The sequence below is a fragment of the Haliaeetus leucocephalus genome, unplaced genomic scaffold (genome assembly GCF_000737465.1).
Source record: "Haliaeetus leucocephalus isolate CR32 unplaced genomic scaffold, Haliaeetus_leucocephalus-4.0 Scaffold328, whole genome shotgun sequence".
Taxonomy (NCBI): Eukaryota; Metazoa; Chordata; class Aves; order Accipitriformes; family Accipitridae; genus Haliaeetus; species Haliaeetus leucocephalus.
Window position 1 is genome coordinate 1,029,721 of NW_010972764.1, and position 19,419 is coordinate 1,049,139.

General features: G+C 41.3%; 1 protein-coding gene across 1 annotated transcript in view; it reads right to left on the reverse strand.

Moving 5' to 3' along the window:
- Positions 1-14,567: 14,567 nt before the first annotated feature.
- Positions 14,568-19,419, reverse strand: part of SEMA5A (sema domain, seven thrombospondin repeats (type 1 and type 1-like), transmembrane domain (TM) and short cytoplasmic domain, (semaphorin) 5A) — a 222,359-nt gene continuing 217,507 nt past the window's right edge. The window contains exons 19-21 of the mRNA XM_010571431.1: positions 18,540-18,587; positions 16,103-16,314; positions 14,568-14,687 (exon numbers count right to left, since the gene is read on the reverse strand). Of these exons, the coding sequence (XP_010569733.1) occupies positions 14,568-14,687; positions 16,103-16,314; positions 18,540-18,587 (380 nt within the window). The remainder of the gene's footprint in view (positions 14,688-16,102; positions 16,315-18,539; positions 18,588-19,419) is intronic.

Genomic DNA, 19,419 nt, shown 5'->3' on the forward strand with positions numbered 1-19,419 from the left:
TGTTCAAATCAAAGCCAAGAGAACTTCAGTGATATCTACTGTTTGTGTCAGGGCTCAGGGAGCACACAAGATAATTTGGTCTGAAAAAAAGAGGCCACGCTTCTAAAACGTTGCAAACTTGCATAAAAAATTCCGACAACTCATTTCTTTGGTAATGTCTTTGTAGGTGCTAGGTGCTGCTGGTGTGCCTGGCTGTTCTGTGCTACTGCACATCTGGGTAGTGCAGACTGTCCAGCTTCAGTCATTTGCACTGCGAGAGGATCAACAGGTGGTAAGTAACTGAAGCATAAGAAGATTAACCTTATTGATAATATGTGCACAGTTTTGGGATCACAAAATCTCCAATGATGAGTTTTACCATCAAAAGAGAATTCAGGAACAGAGTACAGTTTAACGATAATTAATGTACACAGCCATAAGACAGGCAAATATCAATATTTAATTACAGGTGAAAAACTGAGATGCTGGAGAAGTTAAACAGGCTTCTTAAAGATGTCAGCATGAGGTTCCATATTTGTTGTATCTTTACTTTTTTTTATCAGATACATGTGTTCCACACTAAGCGCTGTTTCCAGTGGCTCATAAACTTGCGTTAGGATGTGGCAGGAAAGTCAGGACTCTTGATATAACCTGTCTCATCAGGAGTAGAAGGCAGGCCTGAGCTACGCTCCTTTTCTTTGGTGGATTTCTAAATAAGAATATATAGGACTGCCTTGAATGTGTTCCACCTGAATTAGGAAAAAAACCCAAAACTTCGAATAATATCTGAAAGCTTTACATTTCTTGGGAAAAAGCATATCCCTTCAGAAGTTAAGCTAATGATTTATTACCTTAGCTGTTCTAAATATGCAAGTTATCTACATATTATAAATAATATTCATATAACTATGTTCAAAATATGCAACATATTCTATCAAAACATCCCTAACTTTAATTCGCAGCCATTTTACTAGGTTGGATGAAAACTTCTGATCCTGTCATACTTCCACCTATACCCGTGGTGACGGTCATCTATCGACCACAGCCCTGAGTTGTGTTTTATTCACTGCTTCTCAGAATGTACTCCCCTAAATAGTGCATGTGGCTTAGTGGCTTTATTCCTAACATACTTAGGAACTTGCATTAGGTTCTGTGAAAACATGGTTTATTTGCTTGCACAGCATGCTGGTTTTGTAGCTTTTCCTTGTCTTTATTTATTAATTCCGTATTTTTGCGTCAGCAACTTCACCATTGGTTTTTTTTCTTCCTGACCCCCACAAAAAGCACTAAACACCACAGAGGTGAAAATAGGTTTCTATTAAAAAGACTTTCTCCATCCAGAGGAGAATTCTTTGCTAGTGACCTATCAATTAGCCAGTGTTAATATGTTTCATACCAGTGGTATTGTTTTAGCTTTGCAGTGAAATTGCTAAGCAATAGCACATGGAATGTGAGAGGGGAATAACAGGGCACTAAACAGCGTGTCCAGGTTCATACAGGTTAATGGTTATCCCTTTCTCAAGGATCACAGCAATAGTTCAGCTTACTTTAGGAGAATTTTCCTAATTATGTGCAGATTTATAGCATCCCAGTTCTGCAGGTAAGTTCATAAAGGCTTGAGGGAGATGATGGACTGTTCATATTTGCTCACATATTCTCACATTTCCTGCTGCTGAGGTGGGCAATGCCAGAGCAGATTTCTGCACTACAATATGGAAAAAAGGCTTGAAAAGTCTGTGGGCTTTGCCAAAACTGTTAATGAGCTATGACATGACAAAAAATTAGAGAATACTTTAAAATGTGGCATGCTTTCAGCCAGACATCAGAGTTTGCATGAATCTGCTTCAGATTTTCCTCTGGTGACAGACCATGCAGGTAGAACTGAGCCCCCACCTGCTTTCTAGGGATGTTATAGGTGAGCTGGGGAGCATAGTGATGTTTTTAACTCAGAAAAAAAAAAAGGATGATCTTTTTGGATAAACCTCTAGGTTAGACGTTAGGGTTTGATGCTTTCTTTTGCAAGACAATTTTTGCATCTCAGGAAAGTTATCTGGGTCTAGATTTATAGATAAATTTGGAGGTCTCACTCCCTTCAGTGAGAGGACCTCATCTACATACCTTGATAAAACTGCTCCTTCATCCTGCCATGCTGTTGTCCCTTCCATCAGGAACAAGGGACTGTACCAACTCTTCTTGTTCATCCTGCCCCCGATGCTCAGAGCCCCTCTCCCGTCACTTTCTGGTGTTCTGCATGGTGCTGGGCGCCGAGGGCGAGGATCAGCGGTGGGGGGGAGACCAGGAGGTGAGTACCTCCACCGGTGCCTCAGCGTGGGCGACCAGTGCCACCCAGCAAAGACAAATTAGAACCATAGAATCGTTTAGGTTGGAAAACACCTTTAAGACCATCAAGTCCAACCATCAACCCAACACCACCATGCCCGCTAAACCGTGTCCTGAAGTGCCACATCTACACATTTTTTGAACACCTCCAGGGATGGTGACTCCACCACTTCCCTGGGCAGCCTGTTCCAGTGCCTGACAACCCTTTCATTAAAGAAATTTTCCTAATACCCAATCTAAACCTCCTCTGCCGCAACTTGAGGCCATTTGCTCTCATCCTTACAGAAAGACAGTTCAGGAACCAGTTTATCCCAGCTGTCAGACCCCACTGGGCACCTCCGTTAACCAGCAGCTCGCGTAGGCTTATGGCTGCTGACAGAGCTGGAGTGGGGTAAGGGCATCCCCAGTGTACCGAGGAATGTAACCCGCAACGTACCGCCGTGTTTGCTGTAAAACTAAGGTGCCACCTTTAATCCATTCTTGCGAAGGAAATGCTTCTTGCTTTGCCAGCTGCCTAGGGCTTCTCTTGAACAAAGACTGTCCCTCACAACAATCTGTGGACTAGATTTATGATCTGCATGTGATTCAGACTTACAAATAATTTCGAGCCATCTGGCTGTAAAAGGGTGAAAGGTGACTTACTCATCTCACCTACTACAACTGGTGAGAAAGAGCCCCAAGTATTCCTGCGTATGACATGACATTTGTTTCCTGATGACCTATGTAAATATTCACCATTTCTTTATTTGTTTGTTTGTTTGTTTGTTTTCTTACCCTAGGTCTTCTAATCATATTTACCACCAGGACAGAGCTGCAGCAAAAGGAATTGCTGCATAAACAATGGTGCATTTCAATATTTACTTTAAACTCTGCTTCAGTCCTCTTGGACTGAAACTATTTTTGCAACTGTATTCGTTGTATTTAAACAGGTTTTCACAATTTAACACTTGCTTAGAGTTAGGTAAATTAAATTCTATTTCACATATTTGCATAAAGATAAAATTTCTTGGCAATAGCCTGTTTTGTTTGTTGATTTGGCTGAAGCAGATAGCATGACAAAAATACTGAACAAGAACATTTTAACTTTAATACTCGTAGTGGATAGAAACCAGGCAATGAAATAATATTTCTCTTTATTGTTTAGTACTCCAGGTTTTTGGTGAGGAAAAGGTCATTATTGGTTGGTTACAGCGCTATTGCTGAAGTTAATTCAAATTAATAACTGGTTAAAGTGGCTAATGTTCTTGTTGAAATTTTACCTAGTGCAGAAAGGAACCCAAGAGTTTATTATCCTACGGACAAAGCAGACCGAAGCCGACCATCTGGACCACGACTCTAACAGACAGCACCTCCAAGGGCAGTTGCCATTTCTGATAGGGACTGAGTCCACTATTGGAGGGAAACTGTGGTGGTGATGCTGGTGGTAATCTTGGAGATTGGCTCACTTATGTGTAAGGCCTCACATGAGGTCCCTCACTGCTGGCAATTGCCCACTTTTTACCTATAGCTCTGAGTTCACTACCTCAGGTCCGTTTTATTAAACCTGTAAGACTCCTGGCCTAGAGCTCATACCAGAGGTGCCTTCATATTGCTGGTCAGCATTTGTTTTTCCTTATAAAACAGTAGCTCAACTTTGATTCAGTGTCATTCTTAGGAAAAACAGGTTTATCTGAGAGCAGAAAAATTGTCTTTTGTTCTTACTGTCCTCAAAAGACAGTGGTTCAAAAGAACTGGAGAGTGGTTGATACCACAGCCACAGGAAAGGGAAAACCTAGACATCCAGAAAGAAAGAAAGAAAAAAAGAAAAAAAAAAAAAAAGAAGAAATCCATCATTCCCAGGATTTGTTTTGGAGATTTGTTTTCAGTCCTCACACACAACCCAGAGATAAGCTGTTTACACTACACAAAGCGTAAGCACAAAAATGACTCCAGCGCAGGAGGAGACCTGGTGGAGCTCCCCCAGGGAAGCTGGTGCTCGAGGCTGCTCATCTCCGGGGAGCTGCCTGTGAGTCGGCACGCGTTAGGAGGCAAAGGTCTGAGCACGGGGCTTTAGTTTTTGGTAGTGACTCTTTTGGCTCTTGTTGAAAGTTCATAGAGCACAGTTTTGGAGCAGAAATGGCAGACAGGCTTGCTAGCAATCCAGTGGTACCCCTGTTAATGATCACTAATTGGCCCCTGCAAACCTGCTGATGTTGAACCGCTGGAAACCAAAAGGATGTTGAACTCAATTTGTATCAACTGGCTGAGTAACCCTTCAGATGCTTTTCTTCAGAGATAATAACACATTATTTAAACCAAAGGCTGTCAGCACCTACTGCTCAAATATTGAGGCAACTCACATTAACAACTCCCACACAGAAACCCGATTTTCTGTTTTGTGTTTACATACCAGCTCTCAGTCAGCGTGTGAGCTCTCAAGCATCAGTGAGAAACACAATCACAGGGAACACGCAGAAAAAAATATCATTACACACACAAAAAAGCCAAACCACGCTCTGACAGTGACTTCAGCAACCTTTGGCCCAGCCTCCCTTTGTCACGCTGGACATGCATGTGCTTGTGTGCACACATGCATGGGAGAGAGCATGTGAGTCCAGACAGGCAAGAACACATCCGTTTTTTCACAAACAGGCTACACACAGCAGGTAAAAAGCCATAAGGCAACTGCGCAGTACTTTGTCTTTTGAGCAGGGACTTTTTATCCACAGACGTCAGAGAGCAGAGATATGCACACGAGAGAGTTGCACTAAAAATCCAGCCTTGAATCCCACCTGCTATCGGTTGCAGAAAATGTGCAAGTGAAATATATCAAATCCTGACCTGCTCAGCAGCAGAAGTCTTTCTGCTTTTGCAGGAAAGCTTTGAGGAAGGTTCCTTGTGTTGGCTAAAACAGCCACCTATGCTTAAATGTTATTACCTGTAAATTTTCCAGGTTGATAACTGGCTGATGTCATCGCACAGCTCTTGCAACACAACAGCGGTGCAGCTCCTCTGACTATTGGGACACTTTTTGCTTCTTCACTTACTTACCTGGGGCTTGCGAGCATTTAAAAACTGTCTTGGATTTTTTAATAGATGCTGAACTTTAGATCAAGTGGACATGCTGCAGAGGTATGGTGGATGAACTTTCCTTTCTTGAGATTTCTTTGGTTTGTTATGGGTTGAGGTATTTTTTGTTTTTGTTTTTAATCAAGCTCTCCTATGAATTTCAATCACAAGGGCTGTGCAAGATTGTGGGATCTAAACCAGTTTTCCATGGCATAAATGGATGTTAACATGGAGGGTTGCACTCACTTTTGTCTACCTACCATGTTTTTTCTCTGAGAAGTGTTTCTATCTTAACCTTAAAAACTACCGACACCCCAATAACGTCATCTGTCCCTAAGTACCCACCTGAGCCTTCTGAAATGAAATGTTTGTTTCGGAAACGAGACGCCTTGTCAGGTGGAGCCTGAAGCAACCCGGTCCCAGCCAACAAAAGAGTACAGAAGTATCAGATTTAAAATTCATAACCAGAAACCAGCTTCTGACTGGAAACAGAGAAGATGGGGGCAACCACCCAAGTGTCCGGAAACTTGTGCTGGATTAAGGGTTGCAAGATAGCACCAACTTACTGCTCTAGCCCAGGGCAATGGGTGGAGGAGCTTTGCAGTTACGAGGCAGGGGGCAGCAGGAGGATTGCTATGCAGGAATCAATCCCGTCATGACTCAGAAAGTCTTAATTCCTGTGAGGAAAAAATAAAAATAAAAAAACGAAGAAACATTTGATTGCATAGCAAGGAAAGGCTATCCTTTAAAAGGATTACAGCAAAATACGGAACAACTGAAGCACAAATATAGTTGCTCTCAGTTACTGCCAGGAGAGAGGCTTAAAGATGCTTTAAGAGCATGAGGACTCTTATTACGGTACATTAATTACTGTAATCTATGTGAGGAATTTATATTCTAAAACAACTCCCAGAGAACCAAGCTAGCTAACTTTCCTCTATTTTCATTTTCTACATAATTGCCGCCACTGGGAAGATGAAGAGAATGGCCTCTTCAACCTGTGCCTTTCTGCAGCAAGGTGTATGTTAACAGCAACATCTTTATTACTAAAAAATGTCTTCTGCTCTAATCTGTACCTCAGGAGAAATCCTAGCTCAGGTTTCGTGGGAAATCATAGGCAAAGGTGGGCTTATTATGGCCGTAGATAAATAACTGATAAGGTTTCAAAAGAACCACCCCTACAAGGAATGGTCTTGGGAAGTTGTGAATATTTCTAACAAATCTAGGGAATGAATGGCTCTAATCCATATTAGGGGCCAAATCCTGAGATTTGAAAATATTTCTACCCATCTCTGTGGTGTGGGTTGATGGCAAGTTTTATGTCTGTTTTAATATCAAACGCACTTAACGTTTCATGGGGTCAGGAAATCCCATAAACATGGCTTTAACTGTAAGCATTGACTTGAAGAGCACTCAGAGAGAGAAATATACTCACACACTATGGTCCCTGAATAGCACCAGGCAGGAAGCTTCAAAGGGAATATAAAAAGGTAAACAAGTTGATTTTTCTTCTCTTCTGTAAAGAGTCCAAATTTATCGCTGCAGAACTTGGTATTCCCTTGTGGGTTAGTACTGTTTTCACTAGTACAAAAAACAAGCAAACAAAAACTATGGCTTAGAATCATAGAATGGGTTGGAAGGGACCTTAGAGATCATCTAGCTCCAACCCCCCTGCCATGGGCAGGGACACCTTCCACCAGATCAGGTTGCTCCAAGCCCCATCCAACCTGGCCTTCAACACTGCCAGGGATGGGGCAGCCACGGCCTCTCTGGGCAACCTGGGCCAGTGCCTCACCACCCTCACAGGGAGGAACTTCGTCCTTACAGCTAATCTAAATCTACCCTCTTTCAGTTTAAAGCCATTACCCCTTGTCCTATCACTACAGGCCCTGGTACAAAGGTCCCACTCCGGCTTTCCCCTTTAGGTACTGGAAGGCTGCTAGAAGACCACAGATGTGTGACTGAGATTTGAGTATGCATGTTAAGGATAAGTGTTCTGATTCGGGGAAAACTTAAACGAGCACAAAAGGATAACGTTCAGGTCATGCTGACATTAAAGAGCCGAAAAAAGCAGTAAAATCCTTATTATCGAAGCTTGGAAAAGACATTAAGTCAAGAAGAAATTGTGAATACTATTCAAGGCAGTTCAATAATATCAATATGAGTAATGGAGACTAGAAAAGTGGTACCTCCCCAACCTAGAATCCAATCTGATAAAAGCCAATTCATCATATTAAATCATTTAAAATATCCAAAATATCACTGGAGAGGGAAACATAGGGTGCAGACATATGATGGAAAAACATTGTCACCACCCATCAATTGAGCTGCTTCTCTGTGTTCCAGATGATCAGTAAAGCATTATGTTAAATTACCTCTGTGGAGTACTAAATAAGTCAACAGATAGCCATTAAAGTACAAATTCAGTGAGCTGTCCGAATAGGTGTAAATCCAAAGTGATCTCCATGTTGGTGGAACGAGACTGCGGTTGTTAACTGGCTTAGATCCCTGCACCCGTGCTTCTGTGCTCAAGGCACCGCACCAATGTTTCTTCTTAAACGTGAGTATCTTCAGCAGCTCTCCTGAGAAGTTTTGCTAAGGAAGCTGTTTTTGAAGGAGTTAATGACAAGGGAAAATTATTCCCTGTGAAGTTCTGTACAAGGATCATTTACTCCCATTATGGCAATAAGCAATGGCATTCTCCTGATACCAAACCAAAAGTGTTTACTATTGCTAAAAATCTCTGAGGTCTATTATTTCAATTATTTTATCTTGGTTATCTCACTATTAAAAACATTTTTTCCACTGTACAAGACATATCATAGGGCCATGAATAGAGAAAGCACTTTAGGGCACACAGATATAAAAGCAATTTCTTCTGCAGCTGTACTGGCTTCAAAGCTTTATGTTGGGACCTTAAATGTCCCATTTATTTGAATTCTGATATTTATTTCACTTTCAGTCAATGCCTACTGCTGCAGCTAACAAAAGGGAGAATTAATTCAAAACCATGGGCTTAGTGACTAGCAAATATGGTTGCTGAATCCTGGAACATATACTGTGTTACTGTTAATTACCTTCCATGATATTTTAAAATCCAAAGCTATTGTTGGATGAGGTTTGTGGATAAATCCTTTGGAGGAAAAAAAAAAAAAAAGCACAAATAACAGCTTCTTTCTGCATTCTCAGCCTCTAGGATTGGATTGTGAGAATGCTGGTAGTTACACTGATTGAATTTTTTTTCTGAAATGATGTTATGGAACTACCATCTCTGCTCAGATGTTCATTTCAGTTGAGGAATTGCTATAGTACATGCAGTTTAAGAACAATTAAAGTAAGATAGGCTCAGTATCAATGTAACAGGTTTTGCACAGCCCTCGATGTCAGTTTTACAACACAAATTTTTAGCAGACTTCTGTACTGCTATAAAATCACTCCTTCAAACTGACAAATCCTCAGCTAGGTAGAGCTGTGATTGGTTTCCTACAAGCAGAAAAGGCAAGAGCAGAAGTATGCGAAAAAGTGCCCAGCCTGGATCCAAAGAGCCGACTGGAAACAAAAGGTTTGCCTGTTCCCGCTACACCTCTCGCCGTGCTTTCGTTTGCACCACGGAGCAGTCTTGGCGCGTGCCGGCTGGTGGGGGGTTGGTTGGGTTTTTAACGAACGAGGGAAACCGAAGGGGTACGCTCTTAACCGGTGGGTGTTCAGCCTGGGGGACTCACCTGGAGCTAGTCCTAAAGCCCCGACCGAGCTCAGCACCAGCCATTTTGCTCTCCAGATCGGCTCCCATTGCCCTCTCCCTCCTCCCAGCTCCAGGTTGCCAAAACGCCACCGGTACCGTGGCACTTACCGCTCGCGAAAGCGCTTCGGTCCCTTCTGGTTAAGCTGGTGCTGAGAGCGTCTCCAGTTCATTTCTCCCCAATTCTGAGTAGCGGTGACGACTTCACGCGAGCACCTGCTGCAGTCAGATGGCTTTTTGCTTGAGCAACTAGTTGGCTTGACTCTTTGGGAGGTTGCAGTCCCAACAGCCTCGCCCTTGGCAGTTCCCCAAAGGCCTCTAAGTTTCTGTGGAAGTTGACTGACCAGCATGCCAAGCCTTCAGTCACATTCCTCTGTTTTTGTTTCCACTTCTGCCTACCCTTGCTGCTGCTGGGGTTGAAATCTTTGCCAAACCTCCCAGGTTAGCACATTTCCCTCTTTGTACCATCCCGGTTAGAAAATGTTGTCGCATGGCAACACAATGCAAAGCATTCAGTTCGTTACACTGAACAGCCTCACTAAAGGCCATTTCAGCCACACACAGATTCATTTTTGTGGAGGAGAGAAGAGAGAAAGAAAGGGAAAACATTCACAGATCCCAGAACCCTTCTTTATTTGGAAGAATGGCTTTTAAATGAAGTCAAGCAGTATCTTGTTTTATCATTCATTTATTTAGCAAAGAAAGGAATGAATTCAAATACCCCACACAATGAACACATATCTATTCCCTGATATCAAGATGCAGATTTGCTTGTGAACAATTTTAAATGAATCGGTTTTCTTACTATTGAAGTCATCATGGATTTGTGCAGAAGCAATATATCTTGGGCTCAATCCTGTAAACACATTAAAGTAAGTAACTCATTACATCCATACCACTGAACTCGGTGTGGTTACTTAGGTGATGAGTACATTCATGCTCAAGAGCCTAGCTTTTGCCAATCTCAATTTAGGCATCCAAACGACAGTGAAAATCGGACGTGCCTCTCTCCAGGCTCACTGTAGTGTCGGTGGAGAGACACGAGCCCTCGCCAGGACGTGACTCTGCCCACCTAAGGACGTTCTCCCAGACGAGATGTAGAGGCTGCTGGTGGCAGCTACAGTCAGAAATTGGTCAGATGCCTCAAGCAGAGCAAGATAAGCTTGGACCAAACTGTTTACAGAATTGATCTCATACAGCAAAGCCATTATGCATACAATTAACTTCAGGAATGTGCTTATGTTGCGCTGATTTTAATAGAACTGGTCCCACATTTAAAGAAGTGACTATATTCATTCTATAATTATGAGGAAAAAAATATTGAAGCATTTACTCCTATTAACATTTTTGCTGCATCTGGGACCTCTTACTTTCCTTTCTGGTTTGAACAGCCATATGGTCTGATGCTCTGAGAACTTTCTTCACTTAACATAAGTGCTTTGGTAGCTCTTGATTTGTACACTGACGCGGTATTTTCCCAGAGGTTACTGTGGAGCTCTGGTAGAGCTAACGAAATGCACAGTGTCCTACACCCATCTGAGACTTTAATCAGTACTGCTTAATAGCCTGGAAATCAAAGCCATTTAAGCCCCATTCTTTCTCCCACTCTCTTATGAAAATCCTAATCCTAGGCAAAAATCTCCTGATTAGTTTTAGCCAAACCACACTGCTCCAACAGCAGGTGACTGCAAACGGCTGGAAAAGCTTCCACATAAAGTAACTTTAAATGACCATAAAGGTTATCAGACTCAAATCAAAGTACAAGATAAATCTGCAAGCACAGGAGTCCATTTTCTAAGCAACTGAGGGACGTATGCTATGTATCAGACACAAAAATAAGCCCAAAATGTGTACTCAAGCGCAATTCTGCTGGAGTTATCCAATGAAAGTGTGTACTGTACAGGATCCGACTGGCAATGCTGCTTCCTCCTCACTCCATGTAGCAGGGCTACACAGATACAGCTTTACTCAGAGAATTTTGATCTATCTGCCAAAATATTTGTACTCAAAATAGAGAAACAGTTTTAAATTTATGCAATCAGTGTAAAAGTGGTTTAGTAATATTAACTATTGGCATCAGAGGTAATACAATTATTTATCCAGAAAAGATCACCTTATCCAAGTGAAAGGATAAGGGGTATTTAATGGCATTTAATGGGCAAGGGAGTTGATTTTCCCTTTCCAAGAACAGAACAATGCTGCAAGAACCAAATTTTACCCTTGCACGTTTTTGAGAGCTCTATCGGCTTAAACAAGATTCGCAGGCAAATGCCCACTTTGCTACATTTTTGGCAAAAGAAAAATAAGAGCTTTCATGGAGAAATCTGCTTTTCACCAAAATGTGTGTAGTTTATTTTAGGAAAAATGCTAAATAAAGTGAAAATTAATAGAGACTCCACTTTGCTTTGCTCCACTTATTAGGAAAGGCTGTATTAAACTACCTGGGCAGCTGTGTAGAACTCAGAAGGTGAAAATACTGATATAGGCAGTGCATCTGGGGTCCTCTAAAATTTCCTAGGACACAAATACCTGATGGCTTTAAAACCTGTTGTCTCAGAATCTAGCTTGACAAGGAGATCTTGCCATCAATTTTTTCTCGTTGAAGTGCTGTGAAACTTCCACGTTTACCGTAATGCTTTAGATAGAGCTTTGAATATACCTCTGCCTGCAATTTAGAACAATGTAATTTAGGAAGCTAAACGGCAAGAAAAATAATTTTAAAGTGTTTAAATGACATCACATGAGAGTCACTCGAAGATGTGGAACACCTGAAATACTCCTTTGGGAGATGGAAGCATGAACAGACTGAGCATCTGCTAAATGCACTTCTGCCTATGATCATGCAGACTTAACCTAGGGTATTATTACTGCATATATAACACGTATCTAACGTGGGTATCTACCCATGAGAAGAACGGAAAATAGATCACTGCAAAGATAGGCGTGCCTCAAACTACTGAACAGGTAAAAAGAAAAGCTAATTTCAGATAATTTTAATTAAAGAAGGTTAAAATAAAAACACATAGTTCAAATATTTTTAAGATATTGGTGTCATAACTAATAGTCTAAATATAAAATCCATAAGCCAGACTAATGTGCTCTTAGTATGGGGGCAGAGAGGAACAGTGTTGTGCATATGTGTGTATGTGCATGTGCTGCTTTTTCTTGGCACTGGTAGCAATTTAGATTTTATTTTCTTTATCTTATTTAACTGTAAAATTTTATCTTTTGGCATGGACAGAGTGATTCAGATACTGGACTGGTTATGATTTGGAGAGCTTTTTCCCCCTCTATCTGTTTCACTGAATTTTCTTGCAGAGAAAATTTCCTCTCACCCAGGGCAACCAGCTAATTTCTTCCTGAAAAACCAAATCTAACGTACAGTAAAAAAAGAAACCCAGTATTATTATACTTTCTGGAGATGAACTGGTGTGATGGTGGGGTGCTTTCTTTTGACTGAGTTAGAAACAGGGAGAACTATTCAGCTGGAAAAAATAGGGGCTTATCTTAATTATTTTCATAGATGGTAAATGTGCATTCATTTTACTGCACAGCTTTTCAAAGACCACTTGCTTTGCATTTTTTTTTTATTTTACTGCAGAACAGAGATAGGAAGCATAGTGCTACATTCAGATCTATCCCCATGCAAAAATGTTGCTCATTGCCATCATTAGATACGGGGTTTCCCCTTGCTATGTAAGTAAGTGGCTGGACCACCAAAGTGGTGCTCAAATGCAGTCTCGTGATCAATGGTTCCTGGTACTTTTTGCTTTTTTTGTAGATAGCTGTGAATCATTACAATCTGTACATGTTTTTTCTCTATTTGCCTATCATAGCGTAACCTAACGATCAAGGGCTCTGAACACAGAATGGAAACTTTTCCACTCTGCTTCTCCTTGCACACCTTCCTGGTATTCTGCTGCGATGATCTTTGCGTCTAGCATGCTCAAAATAATGAAAGGCCAATTCTTTAATCCTTAATATTCACTTTTAATTTCTTTTCACAAGCTTCTGAGAATAGCAAATGCTGCCTTACTACTAAGTACTCTGGAAAATCTGGCACAAATCCCTGCCCTTTTCTTTTTAGTTATCTATCTGGAATTTCAGGTACAAAAATAACAATGTCATGAATGTGGGTGAAGACAGACAGAACAAAGAAAAACGGTTTAAAAATTCTTTGTGTTTCCTCACCTGCCACTACAAAAGGAATTAAAACTGATAACTTAAAACTCAAACAGTTTCTTAAATATTTACATCAATGAAGTCCAACGAGATAATCACTTAAAACACCATAAGAATGTTCCTCCAGGGGCTGATAGCGCGGGTCGGACAGGGCAGCAAGATGAGACAAGGCTTTGCAAACACATCTGCGTTTTCTGAGCCGGCTCTCTCTGTCAGACGTGCGCACGTGAAGCAAAAGCCGGAAAGAGAAAAGCACGTCTGCGATTACACCTGCGTACCCCCGCCAGCCCGCGGCGGCACGCAGAGCGGGCGCAGCTGCAGCTTTCGGTGGCCAGCCCGGCGGCCAGCGCCGCGGGGAGCCCAGCGGGTTCCCCGAGGGATGCGCCAGGGAGAGGGATCCCGAGGGATGCCGCCACTCCTGCCAACCCACACGCTGCAGCGAGGCCGGTTTACTAACGACACGCAGAAAAACCTTGGAGCGCCCCACTCCGATCTGCCCTCCCTGCCGGACCTGCCCTTCCACACCCTCCCCAAAATTAAGCCGAACTAGGGGAAGGGAGGCTTTACGTGACTGGGCTTGGCTCACAACTGGAAACCACCGACCCTGCAGCTTTCTGGCTTAATCATGAGATCACGTCCCTCGGTACAGCCTTGGTCTCCGCGCTCCGAACGGCCGAACTGCAGCCGGAGTGATTTCCAGCCCGGGAAGGTCAGCCCTACGGAGCCCGGAGCCGCCGCAGCGCATCGCCGAACCACCACGGTTCTTCTCACCATCGTCCCCGGCACCCTGCCAGCTCTTTTCGGTGGTGTGAGCTTCTGGAGACTGCACAGGGGGCTCCGTGGCTAAGGGCACAGCTCAAGCCTCACGGAAATAAAAGACAATGCCTAAAAGGAAAATTAGATTTGTACTCCTGGCGCAGCTTTAAGGGGCAACATTTTTTTTTTTTTTTTTTTTTTTACAAAGCTCAGGAATTGTTAGAGAACTCTGACTGGAGGCTTATGAAACTGAGCGAAGCGATGCAGTCCTCAGGAGTGGTCCACTGACACCGAGGGGCTGTAGCTGCCCCCGACACTGAAGGCCAACCTTGCACTCGGCAAAGAAAACGTCATGTCACAAAGAGGTGTTTGGGGCTTTGGGCAGCAATGGGACATTGATGGCTTGGATTGTGCTTGAAATGTCTCTGAACTTCATCTCTGAAGCCTCAATCACATGAGCAGTCAAGTAGCACAGGCCTTGGGGACTGGGGAGTTACAGGAGGCCAGAAAATACACAAGCCCGTTAGTACTCATCATAATTATTGAAATCTGTAAAATAGGTATTAGAATAAGTCTTTGCAGTAAGATGCGGATTGAAGTATTTGTTTCTCTCCTCCAGAATCAGGTTGTTTTTGTTAAATGCCTGGGAAAATAAAAAAAAAAAAGGAAGAGATAAGAAAATGGGAAGGACAGAAGAAAGGTAGCCACTAAGTGCTCTTTTACGAAGGCAATTTTCCGTGGCAAATATCTGTGTACTGTAAGTCAGTCAAAAATGCACTGAGAAATACTTGCACATTTACAAAAACCTGCATTTGCACGTATCTGCTTATATAATAACATTCCTACAAAAAGCAATGCTACTGAATAAAGTAAACCCAGGCACTTTCCCCCCAATATTATAAAACTCATTTTATGATTAAAAATACTTTTTAATCATACATATTCAGTCTTTCCTATTAAAATGATTCACTCATTATCTTTTTACTGAATAAGAATTCTTTTCCCTTTACTGCATTAATTCCTTGATTTTCAAATGCAGTATGTAGGAGAAATGTCTGAAGGTCCTAAGAGTGTAAATCCCATTTCTTTAAAAGTGATATGGGTATTTAGAGTATGAATTTTCACAGGGTTTTTTTTTGTTTCTGTAGCTATCCAGAGAGATGATTAATGGAATTTGGAAAAGCTTTAAATTAGGTACATATTCCACCACTGGTTACAAAATCCAGACTTTTCTTGCTGTTTTGAATGAAATTCTTTAAAATGTCTTTAATTAGAAAGAAAAATGCAGAAATTAAAAACTGGATTATCCAGGTAGGATTTAAGAAAAATCCTCATTTACAAAAAGCTTTGCAGATGCATGAATAAACTGTGTAATCTGAAGATCCTGAACTAGGTATTTTCAGCATGCTCATCCTTCCTTAATTCTGTGGATCTGAAAAGCGGAGCTATTCTAAAAGGTCATAAAGAGAAAATAGCTGTTTGGGAACAATGATCATATGATATAGATATATGCCAGACTCTCAGCTGATGTAAATCTGTACTGCTCATTTACAGAATATTTTGGGTATGAACACTAGCTGCGAGTCTGACCCAGAATATATTCACCAGGTACATCTCCTGTATAAAGACATAGTGCAGGAAGATGAACACTGACCACCCTTGACACCATAGCACTGGAGCCAAAGGATTATCTTCAATATATGTCATGATGACTGTTAATGGCCCTATTCACTTCTTGAACAAGCCACTAGGGAACACAACTAGGAAAAAAACCCCCACAAAACAAAACTTGAGTGGTCTGTTTTTTCCAGAAAAGGCTGCTGCTGTATGAATTCTACACATACACAAAATCCAACTTCCTACGTAATGGGGATCGACAAAGAAAAGGACCCATAATTACAATACCTCAAGTGAATCTATTTTTGTCATTAACAATCAGCATAATTGGAGTCCAATGCCACTGCAGAAAACTAGCAAGTAGAATTCTTTCGATACAGCACAACTGTTGTCTAGGACCATATACGTTGTGCATTATAGAGCTCCCAACCCACTTCTCACCTTGATGGCTTCTACAGAATCATATTTGTCCAGTTTGTTGATATGGTTGGTAATGCTGGTATTTAGAGGAGCTGGTGACACCGGATGGATGACAGTTGCGTCATGGGACTGTTGTTGATATCGTTGGCAGTAAGTGTAAACAAGCAGGGTAAGAAGGCAACCAAGTATTGAGCTACTTAATCCCACTGCGATCATGTGAAACATGTTGAACTCTGCAGAGCGGAGAGCAGAAGACAATCTTAATTTTAAGGAGGCAGCAATACAAGCTTAAGCTTGGGTAAAAATGTAGACAAGTCCTCGATTCAAATAAGGATAAGGGAAATTTCATGTGTTTCCCAGAAACATCTCAATTGCAATGGTTTAGCCCTACAGTAGCAAATGCATTGTACTTCCCTGAAGGGATCGTTATAGGAATCTCAGATACCCATACATCTCTGTGAGTATTAAGGCTGAGACTTTTGAAAGATGCTTAAACAAGTTCAGAACCCAAATAACAGTTGAATGAGTTGCATTTTGTATGTTTGAATAGTTCAGCAAAATTTTTCTACGGATTGTATAACAAAGCCTTGTTATATATAAATTATGTATAGAATGTACATACATAGCTTTTTTTCAGTGAACTACAGTATCACCTCCTCTGCTGTTCTTCTAGTTCTTTCTCTTATACCTAGTGACTTGTGGCAGAACTAACAAAATCCTAATATCTTTGAATCACAGTCCTGCTTTCCCTAAAGTGTCTTCCATATCCCCTTTATTTGGTGCATGTCCCAGGAGCAATGCTGTACATTTTTTCCATCCCCTGCTTTGATTCTTGCTGGGCCTCACCGTTTCTGTATCTTTGATATATGGCCAATTTGTTCCCTTCTCCAGCCTTCAGAATTTTTTCTTTATGTAAGTGGGGGGTGAAGAAGAAATGGTAGTGGTTTAGGTGAAAATGGGAAGGGGGGGGAGAGAGAGACTCCTTAAAGCTCTGTGTGCTTTTAGCCATAGCAGCCAGAGAGTGCAAAGTCAACAACTCGGAAACCAGCGCTCCTGTCTACTCTGCCCTTCAAAGACACCACGGGATCAGGCGGTGGGAAACCCTCTCCACCTCCGCAAGGATTGAAACGGAGAGGAAGCTCGCTGCTGCATGAAACTCTAGAAGGGAATCTAAAGCACAATCATCCCCTGATGTTACTGCACAGAGATACCAGGTCAGATGTGGCACCAGTAGGATTAGCTGGAAATAAACAAATTACACTGCTTTTCATTGCTATTTCAAACTGGAGCTGTGCTTTCTGATTAGGAAAGAAGTTTCAGTGAGAAGCTCATGTTGGAAATTTCATCTTAGCATTACTCAAAATTTGCTTGTGGTTGCCTAAATACACAAATGAAAGATTTTAAACTGAAAGACCGGCACTGGCCTGAAAAACACGTTAGACCTTTTTCACTGTAATACAGAACAATGGGCCAGCACACGGGTCCCATTTTTTGCAAACACCTAAGGTAGGACCTTTACATGCTTACTGGGTATTTAGAAACACAAACTAATATTTAGGTGACTAGGTTGACTGCCCCAATATATAAATTATCACTGAAATATCCTTCTACACTTTTATGAGAGTTTCCCACTGTTGCAGAACTTGGCAAAATGTTTTCAGACTACCACTGCTAATTAGAAAAAAATCAAATCACGTTATCCTGGCTCCCATAACAAGTTACCATGCACACTAGTACCCTTGTATAACCCCTGTGTTTTCATTGTCCCTTATTAGGTTAAAAATGCAGCTTATCTGTGCATGGAAGAATACTAGAACCGGCCAGAGCTATTACCATGACAACACAGACTAAGCGTGATAGCTCAGCACAAAAAAAAAGGTCATTTTTCCTCTTTCTTCTTCTTCTTCTTGTTTGGGTTTTTTTTAACAGTTTTCCCTTTCAAGATTTGTTTTGCTAGCATCAGGACTCTCTGGAATGGAACCTTTTTTTTTTTTTACTTTTTAGTTTTGTCTTTGGCAGTGAAGCTGAAAATGAGTCCCAGATACAGTCTGAGCTATTAAATGGGTTAGCAAGCTGCCTTTCTGCTATTTATTTGGGGTCCCAAAGAGGTCTGTGAAATTATCATCCTGAAAAAGGTGGAGTAACTTTACAAATTCTGACTTACTGATAACTAGCTTATAAAAGGAATTTCTTTTTGAGACAAGGGTGGCTGCTGTACTGAAAAAAAAGAAAACACAAACAACTAGTAATACATGTACTTGTCTCAAAGGTCAGCAATGGCAGATGGGTATTTAATGAGAAATCCTGTAGTAACTACATTTCTTTTTCTGTACAAGTGTAAATAATGAGAATGCAGCATTTAGAATAAAACTAAGAGCATGCAAAAAGTGAAACAAAAGCACAAAATGGGGAACCAACATTTCAGCATTTAATATACTTCTAGAGCTGAAAAGCTTACCGCCACATCGTTTTTCTTCTATGCTGCTGGATCGTGCCACTGATATTTCTGGAAAAATTAACAAACCACTTATGCCAAGGAGAAAAAAATATTACAGAGAACTACTAGTTTTATTAACACAGTAAGGATTTAATAATTCATTCTACTACATTCACTCCAAATCCAAAGTAAAAAATAAAAAAACATATTTTTAATTCTTGCCTCAAAACACCTCTGGAATGAAAAAGATGAAGTGCACATGAAAACATTCTTTGTGGAGTTTAAGCATGTTGAGAAAAGGTTGATTTTCTGAATAGTGACATTAAAGAGAGTTTAATTATCTTGTGTTCAAATGGGCTCATTACTTCTAGAAGTCACGTCTAGCACTAATGTGAAAAGAGGGAATTTACAAATCTTTGAAGAAGATGACTGCCAATTTCATGGGTCTCAGTTGTAAACTAATAAAATGTAATTCCAGCCTGTATCCTTACCATTTTGACTTTGGAAATATTCTCAACAAATATGGAATAAAATCTGTTGGCAATCAAGTTTTCCTGCTCTTTACTTCAGGACCGCGGCTTCTGTGAAGGGCAGTCCTGCCTTACAGATCTCTTGGACCTCTCCAAAAGGGTCACCGAGCATGTGGATTATGGGGGAGGGAACTGACACGGTCTACCTGGATTTCAAAAAAACTTTCAAGTTCTTTGTTGACGGCTTTCCAAGCAACAAATGAGATGAAGGAAAAAATAGAAAACAGGGTAGTACTATGTGCCCGGTTCTTAGAATGGAGGAAGGTTACCACTTCTGCAGGGACCTAGGCTTTCCAGCAAAGAGCTAGAAATGTGGGAGGCAAATGTGGTTTTGAAGTTTGCTGATGATACAAAGTTAAGGTAGCGTGGAC